The 25,330-nt window shown below is 41.3% G+C and overlaps 1 protein-coding gene across 3 annotated transcripts in view; it reads right to left on the bottom strand.

Annotated features, from left to right (window-relative positions):
- Positions 1-1,212: 1,212 nt before the first annotated feature.
- Positions 1,213-25,330, bottom strand: part of rab3gap1 (RAB3 GTPase activating protein subunit 1) — a 26,591-nt gene continuing 2,473 nt past the window's right edge. Inside the window, exons 5-24 of one of the 3 annotated variants that reach the window (XM_086124042.1) lie at positions 25,014-25,092; positions 24,684-24,803; positions 23,604-23,769; positions 21,821-21,920; positions 21,327-21,408; positions 19,848-19,916; positions 19,264-19,337; positions 17,248-17,340; positions 16,836-17,005; positions 15,058-15,150; positions 14,575-14,747; positions 12,775-12,829; positions 12,220-12,564; positions 11,743-11,880; positions 9,372-9,599; positions 8,319-8,415; positions 6,657-6,760; positions 6,476-6,591; positions 5,016-5,118; positions 1,213-1,705 (exon numbers count right to left, since the gene is read on the bottom strand). In XM_086124042.1, coding sequence (XP_085980168.1) covers positions 1,469-1,705; positions 5,016-5,118; positions 6,476-6,591; positions 6,657-6,760; positions 8,319-8,415; positions 9,372-9,599; positions 11,743-11,880; positions 12,220-12,564; positions 12,775-12,829; positions 14,575-14,747; positions 15,058-15,150; positions 16,836-17,005; positions 17,248-17,340; positions 19,264-19,337; positions 19,848-19,916; positions 21,327-21,408; positions 21,821-21,920; positions 23,604-23,769; positions 24,684-24,803; positions 25,014-25,092 — 2,642 coding nt within the window. In that variant the 3' untranslated portion in view covers positions 1,213-1,468. Of the gene's footprint in view, positions 1,706-5,015; positions 5,119-6,475; positions 6,592-6,656; positions 6,761-8,288; positions 8,416-9,371; positions 9,600-11,742; positions 11,881-12,219; positions 12,565-12,774; positions 12,830-14,574; positions 14,748-15,057; positions 15,151-16,835; positions 17,006-17,247; positions 17,341-19,263; positions 19,338-19,847; positions 19,917-21,326; positions 21,409-21,820; positions 21,921-23,603; positions 23,770-24,683; positions 24,804-25,013; positions 25,093-25,330 lie in introns of those variants that run through there. The other 2 variants (XM_086124043.1, XR_015102299.1) reach the window with 2 other exon arrangements.

Consider the following 25,330-nt stretch of genomic DNA (forward strand, 5'->3'; position numbering starts at 1 on the left):
AAGTGGAGGGGCATTCTGGTCTGCCTGTTACTATTGGTGCTTTCCAAGAAAAATAAACACTTTTTTTGAAAATAGAAAAATAGTTTTCATCCAGATTACTGACGCTGAATAACGCAGCACACCTGATGATCTCTCATGGCACACTAATATACCACAGCACACTGGTTGGGAATCACAGCATTAATGTTCAAAAGTACTCAAGGAATTTGATTGTCATTTATTAAAAACAAGGTTGTATCATCTGCCAACTGACTTACCACTATTTTTCTATTCAATACGTACATCCAACTGCTTAATAGGGCCATTCTTGATGAAAATAGATATTACAACTGCCACAATGTTGACGTATGTCTCTTAATCTCAAATCTTGAGCAGGTGCCATTATCTAAAGCTACCGAATTTTTAATACCCGTATAGAGCATAGTAATAAGGCCAATAAATCTGTCGCCAAACCCAAAGTGACTTCAAGTCCTCAGAATGAATATATGCTCAGCCTCTTTCATTCTGGTAGCAAAAGCTTCGGAGAGAATTTTATAATGTGTATTAAGTAAAATGATCTGTCTGAACTTCTTAAAATATCTTTTATCCTAACCAGATTTCGGGATCAAGGTTACAGTATTAGGCCTTGTTTCATTGTCTGCATTATTTCCTTATTCTACATACATTCTTTTTAAAGCAGGGGTGTCAAATTCATTTTTGTTGCGAACCATACTGTAGCTGTGGTTGTTCTCACATTCCAAAAACATGCATTGCAGGCTGTTATGACTGTGAACCCATATAAATGTATGATTTCCTGATGTTATCATTTATACACAACATATTGATGGGTAACTACTTTTGAAATCAGAAGCCAGTCAATTGTTTGTTCAACTATACTTCAATTTATTTTAAAAGGGGAATTGGTATGAAAAGAAATCTTGCAGTGTCTCATATGTCAGTTTTGTGAAATGAATTATTGAAATATTTGGAACAATCATCATTCTCTGGCCCTATTTCATGCCTCTCATTTTAATTTTCTTTAAAACACGCCGTACCTATCAAACAGTAGTGACAGAATATCAGACCAAGGTGTGTTGCTTTGCACACACAGGCGCAGGTACGCCAAAGCCCCGCAGTGTTACTCGTCGACCCCAGCATCGTTGGCTTCATTGACTGGATTATTTGCCTCATTTTAGCAACAAAAGTTAAAAAGAAGTATACACAAAAGGCCCATTCAATGCTGATATGGAAGACAGAAGCTTTTAATAAATGTTAACATCGTGAGATTTTACAATATATGAATAACAAAATTATGCATATACAGCAGGTCCTCATGATTTTCATTGCAAATAAAATAATTCCTTTCCTTTTTTGGCCCTCAAAAGATCATATAGTGTATTGTAGCTTCAGGTATTGATATGCACCAGTTACATTAGTCACAATTGCGCATTAAAAAAAAACTGTCATTGTTTTGCTGTAGTTTGAGGAATTAAAAGAAAGATGTGTCAGAGGAGAAGGCCCCGACAAGTCTGAATTCGTCTCTAGTTAATACACAAAAAAGCCGTTGAGGAAGAGACTTGGAATACGGTGCTGGTCGAGGGATGCAAGTACGCAACAAAATCTCCCGGCCTGCTGGCGATGGGAAGTCATGATTTTTGCTGTCTCCTTCGGTCAGCTTCCTTTCTTCGTTCTTTTTCAGTCCGGGTTCTTTATCCAGGTTGGCACTCTATGGGAAAACATCATTTGAAACGAATGAGAAATTTCAAAATGAAGTGTATTTTCACACACATAGTTACACTAGCTCATTCGACGTCTCTGAGTAAAGAACTACAACATCCAAACCTAGAAACTATTTTGTTTTGTAAAATGGTAAATAAAACTAGAAAATTCCTGCAATGAGACAAATGGATGGGACAGCTGACTTGCAAGTGTGAAAGCTGCATTTGCAAAGGTTCCGTGGTGACGCAGGCTTTCCCTGTAGAATTATTCAAACCTTTGTTTTCAATGAAAAGGAAAGCAGTTATTGATGAATCACAAATGAGTACGGATGGTGGTGAGCACGTGCGCCTCATGGGTTTGAATCGGGGTTCCTGCCTTCCTGTGTGAAATTTGTATGTTCTCCCCGTGCCTAAGTAACTTTTCTCCGGGTCTACTTTGTTTTGGTGGCTGGCAAATACATTTAGTAAATACCGACTGATAGAAAGAAGGTGTCGGTGAGGGAACAAAAGTATTTGCAAACCACCAAAAAAAAAAAAAAAAAGTAGAGGAAAGGGAAAGAAAATGAAGAAGAAAAAGAAGGAGGCAAAGAAAAATGTTAGTTTTTGTTGTTAAAACAACCTCTTATGAGCCCAAGATAGCCTTAGCATTTGTGTGGTGAAAGAAACAGGATGTGAACAAGAAAAAATAAGATAAGAAAACCTTTATTCGTCTCACAATGGAGAAATTTCGAATTTACAGCAGCAAAATTATGAAAGGGAGAAAGTAGAAGACAAAAAGTACATAAATGCGAGCTCTTCCTTATAATCACCATGCAACACACTGACAAACATTCCCGCTTCACACAGTGATAATTTTACAGTTTACCGGCAGCGAGTCCCAGGGACTCGCTGATCAGAAAAGTATGAGTCTCATTATGCATTGAGAGCGTCCCAAATTTCGAATTCTGAAATGGTCTACTTATTCAATTGCATATGATAATAACACAAACAACAACATATACATACAATTGTAAACAAATGCTGCATACATTTAAATAATTCAGTAGCAAGCCTGACGATTTCAGAAATTCACGGTAACCGTTTTTCGGTTTCGTTGGATTACCCAATGGGAAACCACGGTAACTAATTTTGGGTTCCGTAAACGTTCATCATGAGAACCCATTTTTCTATTTTGACTGATATTCATAATCAAGAATTCTGATACTCAAAATTATAATGTTTCAAGGGTAAATGTTTGAAAACTATGCATTAACAATGAACATTATATCAGCAGCTGTGTACTTCAGGTTTATTCAAAAAAATAAATGGATCAAAATATGGTGTACTCATATGGCATCATGAATACAGCATACCACAAAGTCTGAGTATTTTTCCAATCTCACACTGCAAAGATTAATTTACTGGTAATAATTAATATGGGTAAGTATTGATGAGGCTTGACATCCTCTTCCCAAGACGATGCATGTGTAATCAACTATCAATTTGACGAAAGAATCTACCACACGTCATCATTAGTATTACTACACCTTGTGACGAATGTTTTATTCCTAAAGTTACCATGCTACAAGCAGTAAATTATAGAATAACCAAAACTGTTTCATAATATTTTTCATAGTGATTAACCTATAGATCTAATGACCAACTTGCCTCGTAATCGTACCTCCCGTCGTATCTCGCTCTTGTGTTCTGTGCATACATCCCAGGTGAGTTTAGTGATACGCCCTTCGGACGATTCATACGAAAAATCAGACTGGCATTCCCATTTCTTAAATGTCGTAATTAGTGGACCTTTGTCAGTTTTTTTCGCCGCCATCTCAAACTTTCATCCGCGCGATTCCTCAGTTTGCGGACTAAAATAGCAACCCGCATGCGCACATAACGTTATCTGTTCCGCCCCCCCAACACTGAAAACAAAACAAAAGGAAAGTAAATTTGAAGAAACTCACTCAGACACCACACCACAAACACACATACGGGCACAGTGAAATCGCGTTGATCACACAGGAGAGATTTGATCGCGTACAGTCAAATCGTGTGCGGTGACTTTTATGGTTTAACGATTTTTCGGTCCCGTCAAAATGACGCCACGGAAACGACACGCTACCGGTAACTATCGTTACCATAAAATCCTCAGGCCTGCCGTAGTTTTTTTTTTGTTTTGTTTTGACTGAGAAATTTCCTTGCGTCCCAAAAACGCACATTATTTGGAAGTGTACGTCCCGTGGGAAAATTATGCGTCTCGGACGCGGGACGCAGACGTAACGAGATGGCTGCTTCACATACAAAAGGCCACCCTTACACACCACTCAGACCAGGGGTGCCCATTACGCCGATCGCGATCGACAGGTAGATCGCGGACTGGTCCCAAGTCGATCGCGAGGGGTGTCGAGAAGAAAAAAACAAACAACCATTTGTGTGTCTTTGTGCATGTTATTAATATTTTTTTTTGTGTTCATGTACACTGCACCCTAATCATCCCATCAGTCTCATTTTCACATAAAGCATTAAAAAAATTAAATAAAATAAAGCAGGTAAATCTTTAACCTAAGGTGGTGCGTGACCTGCGTCACCGGAAGTTGTGAGCGCTCAGCAGTCTGCAATTGCAGCTTTTGATCATGTGCTATATCTTTTATCGTTATCATTATTCTCATTCAGAGTTTGTTTTGTGTACAATTCACAGAGGGCAAGGGCAAAGAATAGGAATCTAGAGGGCTCGGGGAAGCATTTTAAAACAGCACGTGTGAGCTACAATAGTTAACAGGCTGCAAAAGTGCGTCGCATGCCTCCGTGTCAAGCTGTTGCTCATCATGGCGTACGTGTGTATGTGTGTGCGCGGTAACAGGTCGATCGCGGGAGGTTGGTTGATCGAAAAGTTGATCTTCGGTCCAAAATGTTTGGGCACCCCCTCAGACCTTCAATAGTGGTGGCACAAACCATTGACATGAATTGAAGGGTGACGGCTAACTCACCACAAAAATAGTCTCAATAATATGTACATATTAGAAACATATGGACACACTTGTTTTAGCCATAACACACAATACTCGTGTTTATCCTTTCACGTTACACAGAATTAAACATGATGAAAGAGTCTCCTCGCTAAACCTCCCCTCCGGTGGTTGCCACTTGGTAGAGTCCCATCAAGTGACCATGTGCAGCCGGACGGCATCTACCTTATACAGGCTTACTCTCATTAACATTCTCTCATACGTTCTCTCGTTCACTATCACTTTCTCATGCTCAAACACAAAGATGCAGGTGAGCGCGCGCGCACACACGCACACACAGATGCGCAAACAATGATGTAGAGATGCTTACCTCTTGCACATTCACAAACAGCCTGTGAATGATGCCACCGATCTTTCCCTGACCAGCTCCACTCACCACAACTTCTGGCTCTTCTAGCAGAGAGTTAAGAAATCTGAAAACGAAAAGAAAAGTTTCGTGGTCAGCCGTTCAAGTCATCAACCTTAAATACTGACAGATTCAACAAAGGCACCAATTGCTTCCCAAATGTTCTCCTTCACCCAGAAATTATTTTCATTGTGGGCCAAGTTAAGGTTGCCATCAGGAGGCTGGTTATAACAGTGAAACCATATGAACGTATGATCAATAGCTTTGTATGAGTTAAGTTGAAGGTCAGGGTCTTATTTGGCACAGGAAGTGGGAAAAAAATCAATTATTTTCTTTTGGGTAAATCAAAATAGATATTTTTGATATTTAAGCACTACTACAGTATTAAATCCACCCATCCATCCATTTATACCACTTGTCTGGGGTTGGGTCGTGGGGGCAGCGGCTTTCGCAACAAAGCCCAGACTTCCCTCTCCCAAACCACTTCTTCCAGCTCTTCCTAGGGGATGCCAAGATGCTCTCTCAAACTAAACAGGAGACATAGACTCTCCTGCTTGTCCTAGATCGTCCTCAGGGCCACCTGTCACCAGGGGGGGTGTTCAGGAAGCATCCTAATCAGACGCCCAAGCCACCTTATCCGACTCCTATGGATGTGGAGGAGAAGCAGCTCGACTCTGAGCCCCTTCCAGATAACCGAGCTTCTCACCTTATCTCTAAGGGAGTGTTCCCTTTTTTTTTTTTTTTAGGAGTATATTTTAGTGTGCACAGAAAGTTTGTCTGTAATTATAAATGTTATTTAATTTGGTAAACGGCATCATAAATGCCTTAAAAGAAACAGCCACATGGAGTATGTCTGTATACATTTGTTAATTAGATTTATCAATTAATATTACTGGTTGAAAATCGCTGTCAAATAATTATTGCAGATGCACATCGTCGTTGTTGGCTGTACCTCAGGGGCCAGAATCCAGGGTGCCCTGTGTATAATGATGAAATTCGGCATAGGAAAATAAGGTGACATTTGACCACATCTACCACAAAGTCAGTCTTAGAAAAGCGCTAGCTAAATAAAGAAGTGTATGATGGTGTCCACCAAGGAGAAGGACAACTGAGTTGATATTCTAAAGCATTCAGGAAACCTGACTCCATTCATCAGGCTCAACTATAAAGGAATACCAAGACTCCTTCCAAAGCCAGCGAATATAGAGTTAGCTTTGAAACCGGGTTAGGAAAAATAAACGGGACCGGATATACGCGCGTAAGGGAGAGAGATACCGTTAAAGATTTTCTTTTGAAAGACCCAATAAACGTTGACCAACATCAAGTCATTGATTGTCTTGAACCTCAAGGCTTCATTGTAGTCTTATTGACTAGTAAAGAAGTCAGGTTAAGTAAGCAAGCTATTTAATATTTCTATCACTTACTGTCTTAGATTCTCTCTTTGCTCTTCATTCTCAGCCTCAGCAATTGCAAACTTTGTTTTGAGAGACCGATACTGGGCGATGACCATCTCCATGGCAATCAAAAAGTCAATGCAATCCTATAGGAAGGAAAAAGTCACAAATGGGTGCTTGTAAGGTTCGATGAGTACAAAATTCTCCTGACCTCTAAATTACTGTAGTCGGGATTGAATTGTTGAAGCAGCTTGCTTGCTTGAACTGTAGCTTTCTGGATGTTGTTTTTGACAGATGGTATGTTTTCAAATGCCTCTGTAAAAAAAAAAAAAAGTAAATAATATGAGAGGCAAAAATCACATATACCTTTCAGAAGGCAATATAAACTGCAGCTGCGAGCAGCTAAAAAGGGCCCTCGCAGACCAGGCCATGTTTGGGGCGCTTTTGTACATGTTTCTGTCCCCCAAAATATGATTACTTTTTGTGAAATGAATAAACGATGATAATTTCCACAAAAACAATCGGGACATTGCAGCGGTTGGTGCTCAGGCGCCTACAATGTATTATAACAAAAGCAAAACAAAACCAAAAAAAACAAAAATAGAACTGAATGGAAATCATTGAACCACTCTGTACTAGACTAAAACCAATCATTAACTCACTTTGTACTGGACTAAAATACAACTAAAAGAAAATTGTTTAGCTTGATCCATCTCGCATAAATGCTGAAAATGAGTTGAAGAATCCTTGGTTTACCAAGGCTTTTCCGTGCAGGTCAGTGGTAACTCTACTTACGAACGTCTCTTCATATGAAATTTTCTAGTTACGAAATGCTTCAACTGGAAAATCGTGTCTCTTGTTATGAAAGAAATTTCAAGATAAGAAAGGTAAAAATACAGTATGGGCTGCTACTCGCCGCTCCAAGTTTCCTGAACGCAACATACTGATAGCTGCTCTGCCATTGGCTATTACCAAGCATCATCCTGGCATCCCATTGGCTAAGATGGACATCTTAGCCAATGGTATGTGTGTTTGTGTCAATAGATAGATAGATATGTGTCTTTGCAGCGTTCTCGTCATTCTCGTCATTAGCCCCTCGGGCCATGAGGCGTTCCGATCGTTTTACGTAAATGTGAATCACCCAGAAAAGTGTTCACCAGTTGGGCGATCGCTCACTATGCTGATGTTTGCCTTGGACATCTTCTAAGGATTGTTCAAAGCCGACAAAAGCAAACGTCCTTGGATCAGTTCTTTACAAAACGCCAGGGGAAAAAAACACTCCTGAGAGAGAACATAAACTTAAGTGGGCAAAAAACTATGACGACGCAGTTAAAAGTTAAATGAGCGTCATTTTTATTCTCTACTCGACTCTTTGTTTTTTACATTATGCACAACTCTCGTTTATTGAGCAACAATTTAATTGGAACATTTTTATGCTTTAGAAAACATTTATGTCTGAATTTTGGGGGGTCTTGTCACGGATTAAGGCATTTACATGGAAAGCGCGTCTCTACTTACAACATTTTCGAGTTAAGAAATGTCTTCCAGAACCAATTAATTTCGTAAGTAGAGGTGCCACTGAGTTGAGTAACTTTTCAAGTTAGTTACACTCAGGAACGCTTCAAACATGTTTCTTGTTCCCCCACCGTAACATGGGATAAAAAATAGTATAAAAAGAATTCACAGGACAAGAAATCCTTAAAGATTTTAGAGAATTGTAATTGCAATAATTATTGATGATTGACGTCTATCCAATTTGCTGAAGACCGTTCAAAAACCTTTGGAGGTGCCTGTACCAGTAAAAATGCACCTGTAAAAATCTGCATCACTTTAAACCACTTACATAACAATGTTTTGATTGAGAGGTCCTCACCTTCCTCTTTCAACTTCAAAATTGCAGCATGTATTATGCATGGCAGGAGATGGCAACTCAGATCTGCAGGTTTCTGCACTTCCAAAAAATGCAAGACCTGAAAGACCAAGCAAATTCCAAACAATTATCGACCTTAATGCTGAGGTAACCTTTTAAACAATCATTGTCAGTTTTTTCCCCACACATTCATTTATCTGTGACAGCTGGGTGGCCAAAAATGAATTATGGCTGTTCGCCATTGTTCTGTGATTGTAGCATGTCTTTACGCTCCGGTACAGTCGTTGTTGGGATGCATCAGTCCGCCAATAAAAACAAATAATACACGCGGCTTGGTACGACAGAAAAAAAAAGATGAGGTTCATGAGGAGCAAGGGAGACACATCGAAGGTACGACAGGTAACGTTATCATAAAGACCTTTTGAAATATGTAGCTAAACAAGTACAGTACAGAAGTTTGAACAAGTTTGAATTGTTCATGTCACATTAAACTGTCTCTCTGTTAATGTAGCCAGTAGCCAAACATGTGCATAAGAGACATTAACTAGTGATTTTCTTTGTATTGTTAGCCTGCAGATCCAGTGTAAGGGAATACGGCCTTGAAAACATAATGATAAAGGTTGTGCGCTGTAAATTCTGGCAAAGTTGGCTATTTGATTAAAACGGTGAACACAGCAGACAGCAGTTGAAGTTGTCGATGTCATGGATAGATGGGCAAAAATAACTTATTCAGTCGCTAAATCACTTTGTTTTCCGTCTACTACGATACGGCAGGATTGAAATTTTGCCATACGTTACGGCGCACTCAAGTGATCACGTGACGTTGCTGCAATGGGTCAATATTTTCAGCCCAGTGTTAATAGATTGTTTGCATTGAGAACAATGAAGACAGCATATGTATGAGGCCAAATAAACCTATTTTATGATTATATGAACTGAAGGGGGGAAAAAAAAAGTAAAGGCCAAAATTCTGAGCCATCTGACATGAAAAATTTGGCCTTAACTGTAGCTTCAATCATCAAGAATGAGGTCACAAGGGTTGAAATATTTTCTGACCTTTTCTGCTTCTCTGGTATCATCAAAAAGCCTCCTCTGGCGATGTGCAGGTACAGCCTTGGCATTATCCCAAGTCTCTACCCATATGTTGCCTGGGATTTTCATCCTTGGACTTAGCTGGCCTTTCCAAACAGTTTGACTCGTCTCGTTGACAATCTCCTCCTCCAAAAAATCCCTGGGGGAGTACCAGCGAACAAAGTCCTCCAGAACAGAACCTGGGTTGGCTGCCTATCACAAACAAAATGAAAATAACATGATTTATTCAATCAGCAGCATAATAGGATAAAATATACAACAATACTATGCAAGCCACTTCTGGGGGGAAAAAAACCCCTCCCTTGACATGTGTTCCCTCTAAGCTAGGCATGTGCGCAATCGCGCACTGCTCTCAACTTCTCTGAACACGTTTTGTTACAGCCTCATCCCAAAATTGAATACATTCATTATACCCCACAAAATTCTACACACAACACCTCAAAAAGAAAAGTAAAAAGTGTTTGCAAATTTATTTAAAAAAAATAAATAAAAATTAATCACACGTATATGCAAGTATTTACAGCCTTTGTTCAATACTTTCTTGATGCAACTTTGGCAGTAATTCGGACTAATTAATTACTGCCGGGCGGCCCGGTAGTCCAGTGGTTAGCACGTCGACTTCACAGTGCAGAGGTACCGGGTTCAATTCCAGCTCCGGCCTAACTGTGTGGAGTTTGCATGTTCTCCCCGGGCCTGCGTGGGTTTTCTCCGGGTACTCCGGTTTCCTCCCACATTCCAAAAACATGCATGGCAGGCTGATTGAACTCTCTAAAATTGTCCCTAGGTGTGAATGTGAGCGTGGATGGTTGTTCGTCTCTGTGTGCCCTGCGATTGGCTGGCAAACGATTCAGGGTGTCCCCCGCCTACTGCCCGTAGACAGCTGGGTTAGGCTCCAGCACCCCCCGCGACCCTAGTGAGGATCAAGCGGTTCGGAAAATGGATGGATGGATAATTACTGCCGAAAGTCTTTTTTTAATTTGATGCCACAAGCCTAGAACACCTATCGGACCGTTTTGCCCATTCCTCTTTGTAGCACCTCTCTAGCTTCATCAGGTTGGATGGGGAGTGTCGGTGCATATCTCCTGAGATTTTCAATTGGATTTAGGTCTGGGCTGTGCCGTTGGCCGCTCACGGGCATACATCGAGTTGTCATGATCCTCTCTTTTGTTGTCGTTGTCATGTTTGAAGGTAAACCTTCTGATATCCTGAGCTTTACTTTGTAAAATAACATCACCCGTGCAGAGGGTTTTGTCTCTCTTAATTATGATTACCTGCAAATGTGTAGATAATTCATTATCATGGTGACAAGTGGACTAAACTATACTCGCTATGCCCGTAACACGGAGTGTTTTGGATATTCAAATAATGAATAAATAAATCAGGGGTGAAATTTCTCAAACCGATTGGAAACAAGTAAAAGTAGTTGGCAAAAAATTGCAATTTGTTTGATATTCTGCTTTGCATGCCACTGCTCCAAGTTGCCTTTGTGGTCAATGTGCGATCTGCGAATGATGACACTTTGGCTCAGATATCAAGAAACAAATGTATCATGCCATGATCCAAAGAAGTTCAAGAATAATTCAAAAAAAAAAAGTTAATGAAATCCATCAATTTGGAAAAGTCATTTCCAAGACTCTGGGACTCCACCAAGCCACTGTCAGACCCATTATCAATGAATGGTGAAAACTGGGAACAGTGGCAAACATTCGTAGAAATGGTCAACCAGCTAAAATTACTCCAAGACTGTGACGACAACTCATCCAGGAGGTCGCGAACAAACCTAGAACAACATCCAAAAAACTCCAGACCTCGTTGTCCTCAGTTTGGGTCAGTGCTCATGACTCTACCATAAGAAAGACACTGGCCAAAAATGGCATCCATGCAAGAGTTCCAAGGCGATAACCACCACTATCCGAAAAGAACACAAAGCCTTGTCTCACATTTGCCAAAAGACATCTTGATAATCCTCAACACTTTTGGAAAAACCTTTGGGGGATTGTTGAGTAAAAAACGGAACTTTTTGAAAGCTGTGTGGGCCCTTACATCTGGTGTAGAAATGGCACAGCATTTGATAAAAAAAGAAATTAATGCCAACGGTGAAGCATGGTAGTGGCAGTGTGATAGTATGGGGCTGCTTTACGAACTCAGGATAAAGACAACTTGCTGTGGTTCAATGGGACAATGAATTCTGCGGTCTACCAGGAAATCCTGTAAAGAGAACGCCCGACCATCAGTTTGCAACCTCAAATGCAGGTGCTCTTGGATCACGAAGCAGGACAACTATCCGAAACACATTCTTTCATTCTTTGTGAATTTGACCCTTGTTGTGTCTAACCTTAAAAGACTCCATGTCAGACAGAAGACAAGCACTTTGCATCCGAGCACGGAGTTGGGCACCTTCGGCTGATGTCCCCAGTTTTGCTAGTATTTCAGACTGCTCCTCTAATAAATCTTCAGTCATGGGAGCAGGTTCCTGTTCAAACACAAAAGCACTTAATACCATTGTACTCGTATTGGCATACATCGACATTTAAAGACTCCTGCCATGCTTGATATAGAGATGAATAAATCGAATTGAGGGAAAAAAAACCTCCCCACACTGACATAAACACCTTCACCAAATGGCCACTGCTGAATAATAATAAAATGTGATCAATCTTGGTCTCATCTGCTACAATTTACACAAACATTTGCACATGAGCTCAGATGTCCACATAACAGTATTGTTCAGTAAAATATTTATGTAAAAATAAAAGCATTCTGCCCCAAAGAAATTAACGAGTAACAACAGGTAAGCGGCGAAAAAAATTACTTGTGTCACAGGAATAAAGAGAAGCTCTGAAGAGTTCAGAAGGGTCATGCCGTTACAGGGGTGCATCCTGCCCTCTGCTCTTGTTTTACTGCCATCTTTTTCCCTTCTCATAGACGGAGTCTCGGTGTCCCCCTGATCACTCAAGCATTCAAAAAACTCTTCTTCACTGTCACTCCAAGAGTCCAAGGATTTCCCAGGTGACCCAGCAGTTATTTGGCTGGAGGAAGCCGTTGCTGTAAATTGTGTCGGTTGGTGAATGTTCTGGGAGGCAGTTTCACTGCTTCTCTCGGGGGTGTTGCAAATGTTATCTCTGGCTTGCTTCCTCTTGATGCAACAATTCAGCATCTACACCAAGAGACAAAATGAACGGCAGCACGTTAAGACCTATTTCTAGCCGGATGATTTTTATATACAATTCTAACATAAAAGGTGAACTTGTCTAAACAAATGGACTTCCCTTTAAAAATTGCAAATTTCCCCAGTGTGGGACAAATAAAGCTTATCTTATCTTAAAAACATGTAATTCTGCATCTTATAATGAAGATATGGAACTACCTGCAGCTTCTGATGTAGAAGACAACAGCGGAGATCAGGTAGTTCTTCTTGCACTCTGCAGATATTGATGAAATGAAACAGAAGGCAAAATTTAAAAAATATCAAGTAGAGATCCCTACATACATTTTGAGGCCGATTGAGCACCGTTATTTTGACATTTTTAGCAATGTACTGTATGTTACAATTATTTTGAATGGACACATTTTGTTGGGTTCCTTCCGTGACTCCCACCAAGACATGGAGGGAGAGGAGGGGCTTGACTATATTGCTGATCTTTGAAAGTCATTAATTATTCACTAATTTCTCCAAAACAAATTGATTAAATAGAAAATGCAAGCCAATATCATTTTCTGATCAAATTTTACAAAGAGAGTTTTTGACTGAAAAATGTGCCATCCCGGCTGGAGGAATTGCAAAACCTCAGCGGGCAACCTCACACTGGTCTAAGTTGAGCAGCACAAACAGGGCAAAATTAAAACAATTCCTGGATCCTCTTCAACTAAAGTATTTCCTCACTTGACTTGATACACATTTGAACTCAAGTGATATCCCATTCTTAATCCATGGGGTTTCATATGATCACGGTCCACCCTTTGCAGCTATAACAGCTTCTTTTGGTCTGAGAAGGCTTTTCGCAAAGATAACGAGTATGTTTGGCAATATGGGAATCTTTGATCGTTCTTCCAGAAGCACATTTGGAAAGTCACACACTGATTATAGGCCTGGCTCTCAGTCATCACATTAATTGATGGTGTTTGGTCCCAGTGTCCCTTGTACATCCCTTCCTGTGGACTTTGGCCACCCTGGCTCCTTATCTGAAGACAACAGTCTCAAACCTGGGTCTTAAACTGTACAGTGAAATTAAATCCAGCTTCTTTCATTTTAGGCACTTGGCTAAAGTAAGGCCTCTCCTTTCTCAAGAGCCCTTTGAAACAGTAATTCATGCCCTCGTCACATCTCAGATGGATTACTGTAATGCATTTTACTTTGGAGTCAGACAATCCTCCATTAAGCATCTCCAGTTGGTCCAGAATGCTGCTGCTTGCCTCTTGACTGGTTCTCGTAAGAGGGAGCACATAAGTCCTACTCTGACATCCCTTCATTGACTCACCAAACATTTTAGAGTTCTTTTTAAGATCCTCTTATTTCTTTTCAATTCTTTTGATAGCTTAGTCCCTACACGCTTGCCGGGTGCCTCAGGTGTGCGGACCAGATACTATAAGAGGTACTGAGAACTAAGCGGAGGCTCAGAGGGGATCGAGCCTTTTCCGTTGCTGGTCCCTCTCTTTGAAACCCCCTCTCTGCCCATCTTTAAAACTCGTCTAAAAATTCATTTTATTCTTTGATTTAATGCTGTTTAGATACATGCTGAATACATAACAGAAGGTACATAACCTGTGTGTCAATTTTTTGTGATTTTCTTTGGTTGTTAAAAATTGGTTATAAAATGGTATACAACGAGATTTTTGGATGTTTGGAAGACCCCAGAGAAAACTATTGGATTAATGAGAGCAGAGACTTTATAATCTAACATAAATGTCACAAATGTGCTGAATTTGTGTTTGACTGCTCTTCCGGTGTTCAATAAGAATCTGAAAAGTATTTTTTCCTAAACAGTATATTAAGCCTTACAGTTAATATACTATGAAAAAGAAAACAAACACAAAAAAATATAGTAGATTTCTGCCATAAAGATTTGATAGAAAAGGAGAAGTGCCCCCCCCCCCCAAAAAAAAAACACAAAACAATGCAGTGGCTACAGTAGTTGGACTGTGATATAAGTGGGGATTGTACACCCACCCACAGATTTGGTAATTGTTTTCCCAGCGGTATCGCAACTCAAGGACAAACTCCTGCCAGAGGTAGGCCACAGCCCGCAGCCCACCATGGTAGAAGTTGACGAGACACATGCAGAGTGCCAGCCGATGGGTCAGACTTTCAACTGGTGCCGACTTCAACTGAATTAAAAGGTCCTGGCACAGGTGGAAAAAAAAAATCTGCTGTTAATGTTGATTTTTATTTTATTTTTTAAAACATTCATAGTCAAACCATGTACACATTTATTCTTATCCTTCTCTCTACTCATCTTTGACTTAGCTGGCTTTTGAAGTGATTTCTAGTTATCATTCATATTGTTATGTTGTCTCCAATGCCATCTTTTAAAATAAATGTCTTTCCTTTTTGTTATAAATACCAAAACATCTGATAAATCCATACATAGACATCAAATTTACTGTATGTGGTTGGAGTCAAAGAATGAATAACTGAGTAATATTTACTTACGTCAGTATTTTGATCTTTTTGGGACTTTCCATAGCTATTTGGTTGCGCAGATTGTTTTTCTGACTTATCCATAGCAGCATCTGGAAAAAGATACTGAGCATAGGGAGGTGGAGGGGGGCAGCGGGGAGACAACTTACAATTAAAGTTTTTTTGCATCTGATGTAAGAAATAACGTAAATGCAATTAGTTCAAGAGAATGACTTTTTGTCAATCACAGTCGTAAAAAGAATTATCAATTGCAATGTATAACAAAACAATTTCAGAGAAAAAAAATGAAGTAATTTTATAAAGATTTTGGACCTTCAACTATCAGAATGCTAGAAATCAAATCAATCAAGAAGGATTACCTGCATGCGAGTTTTGTTTTATGTCGTAGTTTTTTTTCTGAAGTAAGCAGCACTCTAAACACCATATTTAGGTATGGAAAATGAAAATCAGTTCTTGTTGAGAACCTGCTCCCAGAGTTTCAATTCCTTGGCACCATTTGCCATTTTTGTAGATTCCCTGATCAATTCCAGTTGGAACAAATGACATCACCATGCATGTTACTTAGCGTTACGAGCACGGCTAGCAAGAAACATGGCGCCCCATGCTTGAAAGTGTGTCTATATTTTGCAAGAAATGATAACAACGGGGCGACTCGCACTGCTTGCAAATTATTTTAATATTTCATTGAAGGGAGAATACTGAACCAATATGCAAAAGCGTTTGCAACCACATCATGGGCTAACTTTTAGATGACAGTCGCGCTTTTGTGAATAACCCCGAAGCAGCGGCAACGTGAGCACAACCTCTCATGTCAATACTCCAGCTGACTATGTTACTGCCGTTTTGAGCTTATTGTCGAACCCGGTGCGTGGCAAGAAAGTCCGTCCCCACTGCCACATTAAAAAAAGGCGTCCGTGCGTGACACTGTGGGAGAGAGGCTAACAGCAGAGGTTTCATAATTCATAAACATTATTCAAGGCAGCCCGGTAGTCCAGTGGTTAGCACGTCGACTTCACAGTGCAGAGGTTCCGGGTTCAATTCCAGCTCCGGCCTCCCTGTGTGGAGTTTGCATGTTCTGCGTGGGTTTTCTCCGGGTACTCCGGTTTCCTCCCACATTCCAAAAACATGCATGGTAGGCTGATTGATCACTGTAAATTGTCCCTAGGTGTGAGTGTGGTCGTGGATGGTTGTTCGTCTCTGTGTGCCCTGCGATTGGCTGGCTACCAATTCGGGGTGTCCCCCGCCTACTGCCCGAGACAGCTGGGATAGGCTCCAGCACCCCCGCGACCCTAGTGAGGATGAAGCAGTTCGGAAGATGAATGAATGAATAAACATTATTCAAAGCTCATTCTGCTGCTTCTCCTCCTCAAACTGCCCCTACTCGGTGGGGTACCCCAATAGACACATGTTCCCCATGAAGAAGTCCAAATTATCAAAGCTGGCACTGGCCAGGGCGGTCCTCTTTGGTCAGAGGATGTCGCCGGCTGTTGAAAAAAGACCCTCTCCACAGCAGCAGAGCTAGGAAATTATGTGTTGTGTTAAATATATTCACCCACGCCTCCCTTTGCTCCGATGGCGCGTTCCATATGCAGTAGACATGGTTGAGTGACAAGAGGCACGTTTGAAGTGTTCCAAGGCAATTTTTGTCCTTAAACCCATTTTACTGTATGTGCACAGAGCATTTATTACGTTTCTTTTAAATGTATTGATTTAAACTTATCATTAGATTTACTGTCTGATTATTAATCATGTTCAATAACCAGAATATTTAAGATATTAAAAATGCTTACCTGAAGAATACAATTAAGTTCTTCAATACCAAGTGGGGACTCATCATTAAGTCTGTGCCGTTGAATGTGCCTTCGAGCATTATGCACCATACTCGAAACTGAGAGTTTGGAGATCGGCACCGGTGCAGTTGGCTCTGTCAGCCTTGATAGAGCGGAACTGATGTTACCATCTGTAAAGAAACACAGTTTACAGCCAAATTTGAAATGTGCCATCTTCGCTTTCCAATACATTGATTCGGGGTGCACATAAGCGGTGTGCCAATCGGCATGAAGACTGCAAATTCAACATTGCACTCCAGTTCAAGTCTGTCAGCGCACAAAGAACACTCTCGATTCAATGACAGGTCAACCGCTACAACGATTGCATCAGAGGGCCAACTTCAAATTAAAGTAGCAAACTCGACAACCTAACCTTTGCCCTCCTCCTCAGCCGATCCTCTTCCAAGAATCTCTTCTGTAGTCTCCTTTCTGCCCCGTAACTTAAATAGGTCTGTCAGCAAGTCACCTGCAGGAGAAGATGGGAACAGCTCAAACTCCATCCATCCATCCATCTTCTACCGCTTATCCGAGGTCGCGTCACGGGGTAGCAGCCTTAGCAGGGAAGCCCAGACTTCCCTCTCCCCAGCCACTTCTTCTCGCTCTTCCCGGGGGATCCCGAGGCGTTCCCAGGCCAGCTGGGTGACATAGTCTCTCCAGCTTGTCCTGGGTCGTCCTCGGGGTCTCCTCCCGGTGGGACATGCCCGGAACACCTCACCAGGGAGGCGTTCAGGAGGCATCCGAATCAGATGCCCAAGCCACCTCATCTGGCTCCTCTCGATGTGGAGAAGCGGCTCGACTCTGAGCCCCTCCCGGATGACCGAGCTTCTCACCTTATCTCTAAGGGAGAGCCCGGACACCCTGCGCAGAAAACTCATTTCGGCCGCTTGTATCCGGGATCTCGTTCTTTCGGTCACGACCCATAGCTCGTGACCACAGATGAGGGTTGGAACATAGATCAACCGGTAAATTGAGAGCTTCGCCCTTTGGCTCAGCTCCTTCTTTACCACCACGGAGCGATGCAAAGTCCGCTAGCAGCTCAAACTCTTTTTACGATAACATGGACATTTTCTTCCATGACGGTATAAAGGGTACACTCAAAGGCACCAATGGTCAACGATGCTCAAGCAAGAAAAAAAAAAAAGTGTACAATTGATGTTAATGGGGCGTCGACCTCACAGTGCAGAGGTCGTGGGTTCGATCCCGGCTCTGACCTTCCTGTGTTGAGTTTGGATGTTCTCCCTGTGCCTATGTGGGTGTTCTCCGGGTGCTCCGTTTTCCTCCCACATTCCAAAAACATCCATGACAGGCTGATTGAACACTCTAAATTGTCTAAATTGTCCCTCAATTGAGGGACAATTTAGAGCGCGGATGGTTGTGGTTGTTCGTCTCTGTCTGCCCTGCAATTGGCTGGCAACCGGTTCGGGTTGTACCTCGCCTACTGCCCAAAGACAGCTGGGCTAGGCTCCAGACGCCCCGCGACCCTTGTGAGGATAAAGCGGATCAGAAAATGGATGGATGGATGTTAACGGGCCTCCCCTTAGTTATGAATCATAACATTCACCATGCATAAAAGGATTGAAAACGAACCACTCAAAATGTACCCCGCACAACACAGGACAATATGTTGATGTGGAATTATTTAAAGTGGAATCGCTGTGCTTAAAAGACGTTAATCAAGTAATAACAAAATGTATTATAAGTCATATTAAAAGGAAGATGACAAAACACAGCAGTGCGCATAAGGCCTCAGTGAGCTTCCTACTAATTAATTTCAATTTAACACAAACATTGCTTCTGTTTAAAGAAAACCCCACGAGGGTCGGTGAAGTAAAATGAAGCTGACAAATGTATTAATAAATGAACTAATGACAATCAGGAATCGGTGACGGCTGGTGGAGTTTTCCCCAGGGAGTAGCGATATATATGACAAACAGTACACATACTGGAGATATATAGTGTAGCTAGACACACAGATGGATTTTTTAAAACTTTCATTTCTCTGAACACCAGTAGATGCTTTTCCTGCCCCAAAGCAGCAGTAGTTACACAGTGGAGTCCCAAAACCTCTCAGTCACTCATGTTGTCACATGACGGCAATTCGCCAATGAGGTTCATTAGGCAGCAGTGTTTCGTAGGCAGAGTGAGCAGCTGACTTGAAGACATCATGAAAGTGGCATGGCAGCCACATGGAGGACAGGCGGGGTTTTAGTGAGCCAGGTTGGAAGAATAGCCACCAAAAGAACTCATAATTCATAAGAAATGAGATCATCATTGTTCCAAAGGTAGTATATAATCGTATATATGACTATAGTTAACTGCGGAAAGCTTGAATGACACAAAACCTTTAAATTAATCAGACCATAAACAGGACAACAAGTGAGTGTCTTACCCAGTAAACACTGAGGATGTTCAACTGTCTTGATCCGGAGTGCCCAGTGAGGCGCATGGAGAGGGTCAAGATCACTGTTAAAAATATATTTCACCCAGTTGATAAAGATGATTTTATTAAGTTATTTTTGCATATTCAAGTAACAACGAAGAAATCACATGTCCCCAAGTTTTCCCAGCTTTGCTGATGAACATTTGGCAGAAATTGCAGACTCAAGGAACGACGCCTGGATCGCGTTTTGAGGGTCCCCATTGAACATTGAACCTCATTGAACAATCCACAAAAAGATGGTGGCCGTCAACAAAGATCAGCAATTTTATCCACTGATTTCGATATTAATATCTTGATGTCTCGATTATAATACAATAAAGATATATCGCCCAGCCGTAGCATGCACATCTCTCTCTCTCTCACCCTTCCTCTCTCCCTCATTCTCCTTAATCCATAATGTGCACTGCTGTCACCGACCGATACCACAATATGGCAACAATTATATTATCGGGTATGACCCATTACAAAAGACAGTAGTCCTAATGGAGAAAAAAAAAATAAGCGTCATGTTACAGGATGAAAGACGTGCTTACCTGTAAACGTCATTGTCCAATACAGTACCTTCTGTCAACTCAGGCCAAGTGGTTGAAAGATGAAGCTCACTTTAAAAGGAAAAGAAAAATAGGCTTTTTTAAAGTATCATTCACATTGTATATTATCAAGTTTTCATATGGGCAATCAACAGCTTTAAAATGCTAGGTTTTCGTGACTTTTTGGGTAGGGTTATCAGCATTCGAGATTTTACACGTTTAATGTCATGTGAACAGCGAGCAGACTGGTCTCTTCTTGTCTTCTATAGAATTGCATGTCTTAAGATTAAATTGTAGAAAGGTTGCAAAAAATTAAGTGTTTATGTTTTACTGTTTCTATTTCAGTTGGCACAATCGCCGACTGGCTCGCACATCTGCCTCACAGTGCAGAGGTCAAGGGTTGGAATCTAGGCTCCAGCATTCCTGGGGTTTGCATGTTCTCCCCCGTGCATGTGTGGGTTTTCTCCGGGTACTCGGGTTTCCTCCTACATTCCTTTTGGTGGTGGCGGTGTTACAGTGTGGGCCGGTGTGTCCAGTCGGTACAGAACTGCCCTACACTTTGTGACAGGACCATACTACCTGAATTACATTATGAATCCAGTGATTCATAACGTCAACCTGTTATCAATGCTCATGGGCACATAACGAGTTACTGAGAGGTAGAATTTTTTTTTTTTTTTTTGCTGTGGTGTACCCACCATTGTTGATAACTTTTGTTTCAATGAATTCTATGAGATGAGGAAAATCAACAATGCGTCCTTCTTAAATATCCTACTTTCATGATATGATATCACTGCAGAGTGAACCTTTTACATTTTCGATAGATGTCACCTGGAAGTCAAAGCCCCGACAGTCTCCCAGCTTTATAATGCCTTTAACTTTTCAGACCATACATTTATTTTGCAGAGCAGAGCTGGTCTGTTCGCTGGACTCCAATCATCTTTTCTGAATCAGACAGCTCTTGTCAGACTATTGAACCAAAAAAAAAGAAAGAGAATTGTTTAACTTGAATAGAAACAGAATAGTTTTAGAGACATTGCAAGATCTGAGCTTCTGCAGAAGGCAGAATCTTTGTCACCCCTGTTTGACAAGTGACTGTTTTAGTCAACCTTTAAAGTCAAATGTGGTTCCAACGAACAGACATGTACCTGTCTGTTTTTGCTTTGCACTATCAGTTCTAAAATCAATGTGCATCTCCTTGATTTTATTACTTTAAGGGTTAGGTTGAAGAAGATTTTTAAATGATTGTTTTTTTATTTACACTTTACACAACAGCCTAATTTCATTGGAATTGTTTGCATTGAAAACTGCATTTTATGTTTATTTGGATTATCTCTGCCGGGTACAGTATTTACATTTAATAATCTTAAATAAGGTGGGGAAAAAAATCTAAATTTCAGAAGAGGGCAACTACTTTTAAACTGCACTGTATGTAATTCTTGTGACGTTACACCCCCTGCTCGAATATAAATATAATTTCACCTGATTGTTTCTTCACATGCACCAAATGGAAGCTTCCCAAACTCCTCCACTCCCACCTCACCTCCGAGAAAGTTGTCAAAGTCTGCCAAAAATCCACAAAGAGCATCAGGAAACTGAATTATAGCTGTTTAGTAATAATAACTTTCTTTATATAGCACCTTTAAAAATGTGTTTTCAAAGTACCAGGGATGGGTGGCAATGGCTAGTGATGAAAAAAAACGGAAAGGGGCGTGGCCTGGATGGGGCGACCAATCACAACAAGTAAGACATCATACACGGCCAATCGCAAGGCTGTTTACAATCGGAAGATGGAAAGATGAGCGGGAGAGCTCGTGAAAACTCGACGATAAGGTACCTGACCCCCCCCCCCCCTAAAATTTTCTCAACAGATTTAGACGATTCACAAAAATGATCAATTTAAGAAATAAAAAGGCGGATTTCCGCGTATCCGCGGAAAATTGCCATCCCTGAAGTACTTTACAATATAAACCTACCGGGAGGCTGCAGGGGCCAAGAATGCTGTTGCCAGTCCTGAAGAATGTAGGTAAAACGGATTGCGACGTTGATTGGTGGCAAAGGATATATGGTGTATCCCTAAAGAGAGGAAGAGAAATGTATTGTGACAACATTGATAATATGTGTATTTTGAAGGTCGAGCTGTCACAAGCGGTTAAAAGAAATATTCAGGAAAGTATTTTCAGACTCCACAGGTAGGCAGTGAGCGCCCTGACAGCGAGCCTCTGCAGCTAACTGGCTAACAGCTGTCGGGACAGCAGTTAGTGTTTGGCCGCCGAGGTTACCAGGTCAAAGTTGGCTTCAGCTAAACGCTGCCAATGCACCCAAAGTTAGCGGGGCGAACGCTGGCTTCTGTTGCGCCTGATTTAACTCTGTTGTTGCTGAGCAGGAAGAGGTGTTACATTAATCCAAAACATCCATCCATCCATTTTCCAATCCGGTTATAGGGTTGCGAGGGGAACTGGAGCCTATCCCAGCTGTCTTTGGGCAGTAGGCGGGGTACAACCCGAACCGGTTGCCAGCCAATTGCAGGGCACACACAGACGAACAAACAACCGCGCACACACTCACACCTAGAGACAATTTTGAGTGTTCAATCAGCCTAGCGCCATCTGAGGATGCGACGTAGAGACAGTTGGTGGAAAGACTCAAGCAAAGTGAACATGGACCTGTTTGACCTGGTTGACCCAGTGGCATAAAGCACCAGAACTTAATTCCGAGGATCATTAGGATAGACAAACCCATCTACCACGATAAGGTGACGGTGAAGGGAGGGGTGAAAATTCTTTCACAAAACAAATTGTGTTTTATCCATCCATTTTCTGATCTGCTTATCCTCCCTAACAAGAGTCGCGAGACATGTTGGATCCTTTCCCAGCTATCTTTGGGCAGCAGACGGGTGACACCCTGAACAGGTTGGCAGCCAATAGCAGGGCACACATCGCCAAACAACCATCAGCGCTTCCACTCAGACCCAGGGACAATTTAGAGTGTCCCATTAACCTGCCACGCATGTTTTTGGAATGTGGGAGGAAACCGAATAACCCGGAGAAAACCCACACAGTGAGAACATGCAAACTCCACACAGGGAGGCCGGAGCTGGAATTGAACCCGGTACCTCTGCACTGTGAGGTCAACGCGCTAACCACTGGATCACCGCGCCACCCTTGTCCAAAACAAATCAATAAAATTGAAAATTATAATATAGTTACAGTACATTATCCTGATCAACAAATATATCAATACAGTTTTTGAGTGAAAAATGGTCTATCCTCATTGGACCATTCCCTTAAGTATTTCCTCTTTTGTGGGGAAGAAAATATGAAATGCACAATTTAATGCCCCGCCTCTGTCATACAAAATGACATAATATGTTGAACTACCAAGATTTGTATTTGTGTTGTTGGCCCAGGTCTTGACACGGAACGGACCAAGTTTGAAGTCAGTCGGATGAGACCTCTAGGAAAGGGTCTCAAAAGTATGCCTCCAGTAAATGTGCAAAAAATATGACAAAATTGTTCATTTAAAAAAAAAAAAGCATAACTCACTTCCAGTACATTTTAGCAGATGGCTTCTGCTGATGCTTTTTGTATGTCTCAGGGTGCTACACTCAGTAAAAATGGGGACCTCGCAGCAGTTGCTGCTCAAGCCCTAATACCTAAAATTCAATGCAGGAGCAATTGTGTAATATGACGACTGTAAACATTTACTGTATAGGTTGTCACGAACACTAGACTGTTCACACAACACTCTGACACTTACTGTCTTTGATTTGAAGATGTCAAGAAGTCCAGACAGGTGGTTGTACTGACTTGGTACCTTACGAAGGTGTACCATCTCAAATTCGGTGTGGACACCATGTCCCTGGCATTCACCAGAATATAGTCGTCTCCACTTTTGCTGGATCTGCACAAACATGGGGACTTGGCTGAGTGTAGAGGACAAAAAGACAAAGATTCGTTAGACCTTTTCAATTTGTTTTATCATCCACCGTTGAGGCTAAAAACATTGAAGTACTGTACTGTGATATTGACATTCTTTGCTCCTCTGTTCCCAGGAGTTGGTTTTGTTAATGATGTACATGTGAAAATTCCCATGTAAATTAGAAAATAAACATGCAAACAGCAACTGGATTATATACAATGTGTAAGTGTGAATCCAAGTCATTAACCACTAAAACGGAAAAATCTGACCCAAAACGATCCAAATACAGCATCCTTCCCATAAAAAGGCTGATTTACAAAGGTTTTCCATCTGTTATCCTACCTAAAATATTCCTCTTTAGGTGCTCAAGGTTAGTGCAGGCATGAAACTCGAGTCGTCAATCATTATTTCAATAAACAACTGTCCCAATTTACGTTATACCGCATAATGTAAAACGCAAAACATACTAATGACTCTGTGTAGGCTTTGTCCAACTTGGAGTGGTGTTTCCAAGTGGAAATACACAAAAGGGCAACTAAAACTGCTTCAATTGTGCCTCTGGGACTGATGTGTGGATTGATACTGTTGGAGCTGCCGAGATATCCGATTCTCAGACATTAATAATACGTTTGATACTTCAATCACTAGAAGTACTGTGTTTTCCGTATCGTAGCACAAAGGAAAGCGGGACAGGTATCAAGTATCAGACACGCGCACACACACACCAATCAAGGACATTACGGTCGATCACAGAATTAACATAGTATACAAAATATCAGCCGATCCAATATAGCTAATCAGACTGTTAGAAAGTTTAATTTACGTTTGATCTCAATGATAGTAAGGGTGTTTAAAAACAAAGTTGTCTTCCTATTGTTGTTGAAAGTATGCTAAAGAAGAGTGCTGATGGTGTCTCACCAGCCACTGTTGACCAGAGAAACTGAGATGGAGCTGAGAAGCAAATTACATTTGGACTCGCTGATGATAGCCTCGACGTTGGACCCTGGGGAGATGACAACAAACTCTCTTATCCCGTACCTGTCAACAAAAAAATGAATTGACTTGGTGATCTTCATCTTAACTTGAACAGAATTTAAGAGTTCTCGTGGACCAAATCTGTTTGTATTTGCTGTTTACAAATGGTCAATTAGTGACTGCAGGGTCAGCGGTTTGAATATCCACCCTGACTTATTGCTCTCAAAGTACCGTAACCTTCGGGAAGACTCACCATCTGACCATAAAACTCACCATCTCACCAAGCAGTGGGCACGAGGAGGGAAGTCATTTTTGGTGCACAAAAGGTCCTGCATTGCGAGGGGAAAGGGAGCTAGGGAAAAACAAAACAAAACAAAACTGCAATTTAGGTTTTATCTACAAATCATTTCCAGCCAGAGGGCAGGCTATGTAAAAAAGGTGGCAGAAACACACTGTAAACTCATGCCATTCCCATTCCTGTAACTGTCTCACAAAAATTTCAGTTAATTGCTGTCTTCATGTTGTTGTTTTTTTAAGTAAAAAGATTCCAGACATCTGCCTTCAAGCTTGGTATATTTTGCTATAAATAT

Source organism: Hippocampus guttulatus, chromosome 11 (assembly GCF_054856545.1).
Source record: "Hippocampus guttulatus isolate MCC_2025c chromosome 11, RoL_Hgut_1.0, whole genome shotgun sequence".
In the NCBI taxonomy this organism is placed as follows: domain Eukaryota; kingdom Metazoa; phylum Chordata; class Actinopteri; order Syngnathiformes; family Syngnathidae; genus Hippocampus; species Hippocampus guttulatus.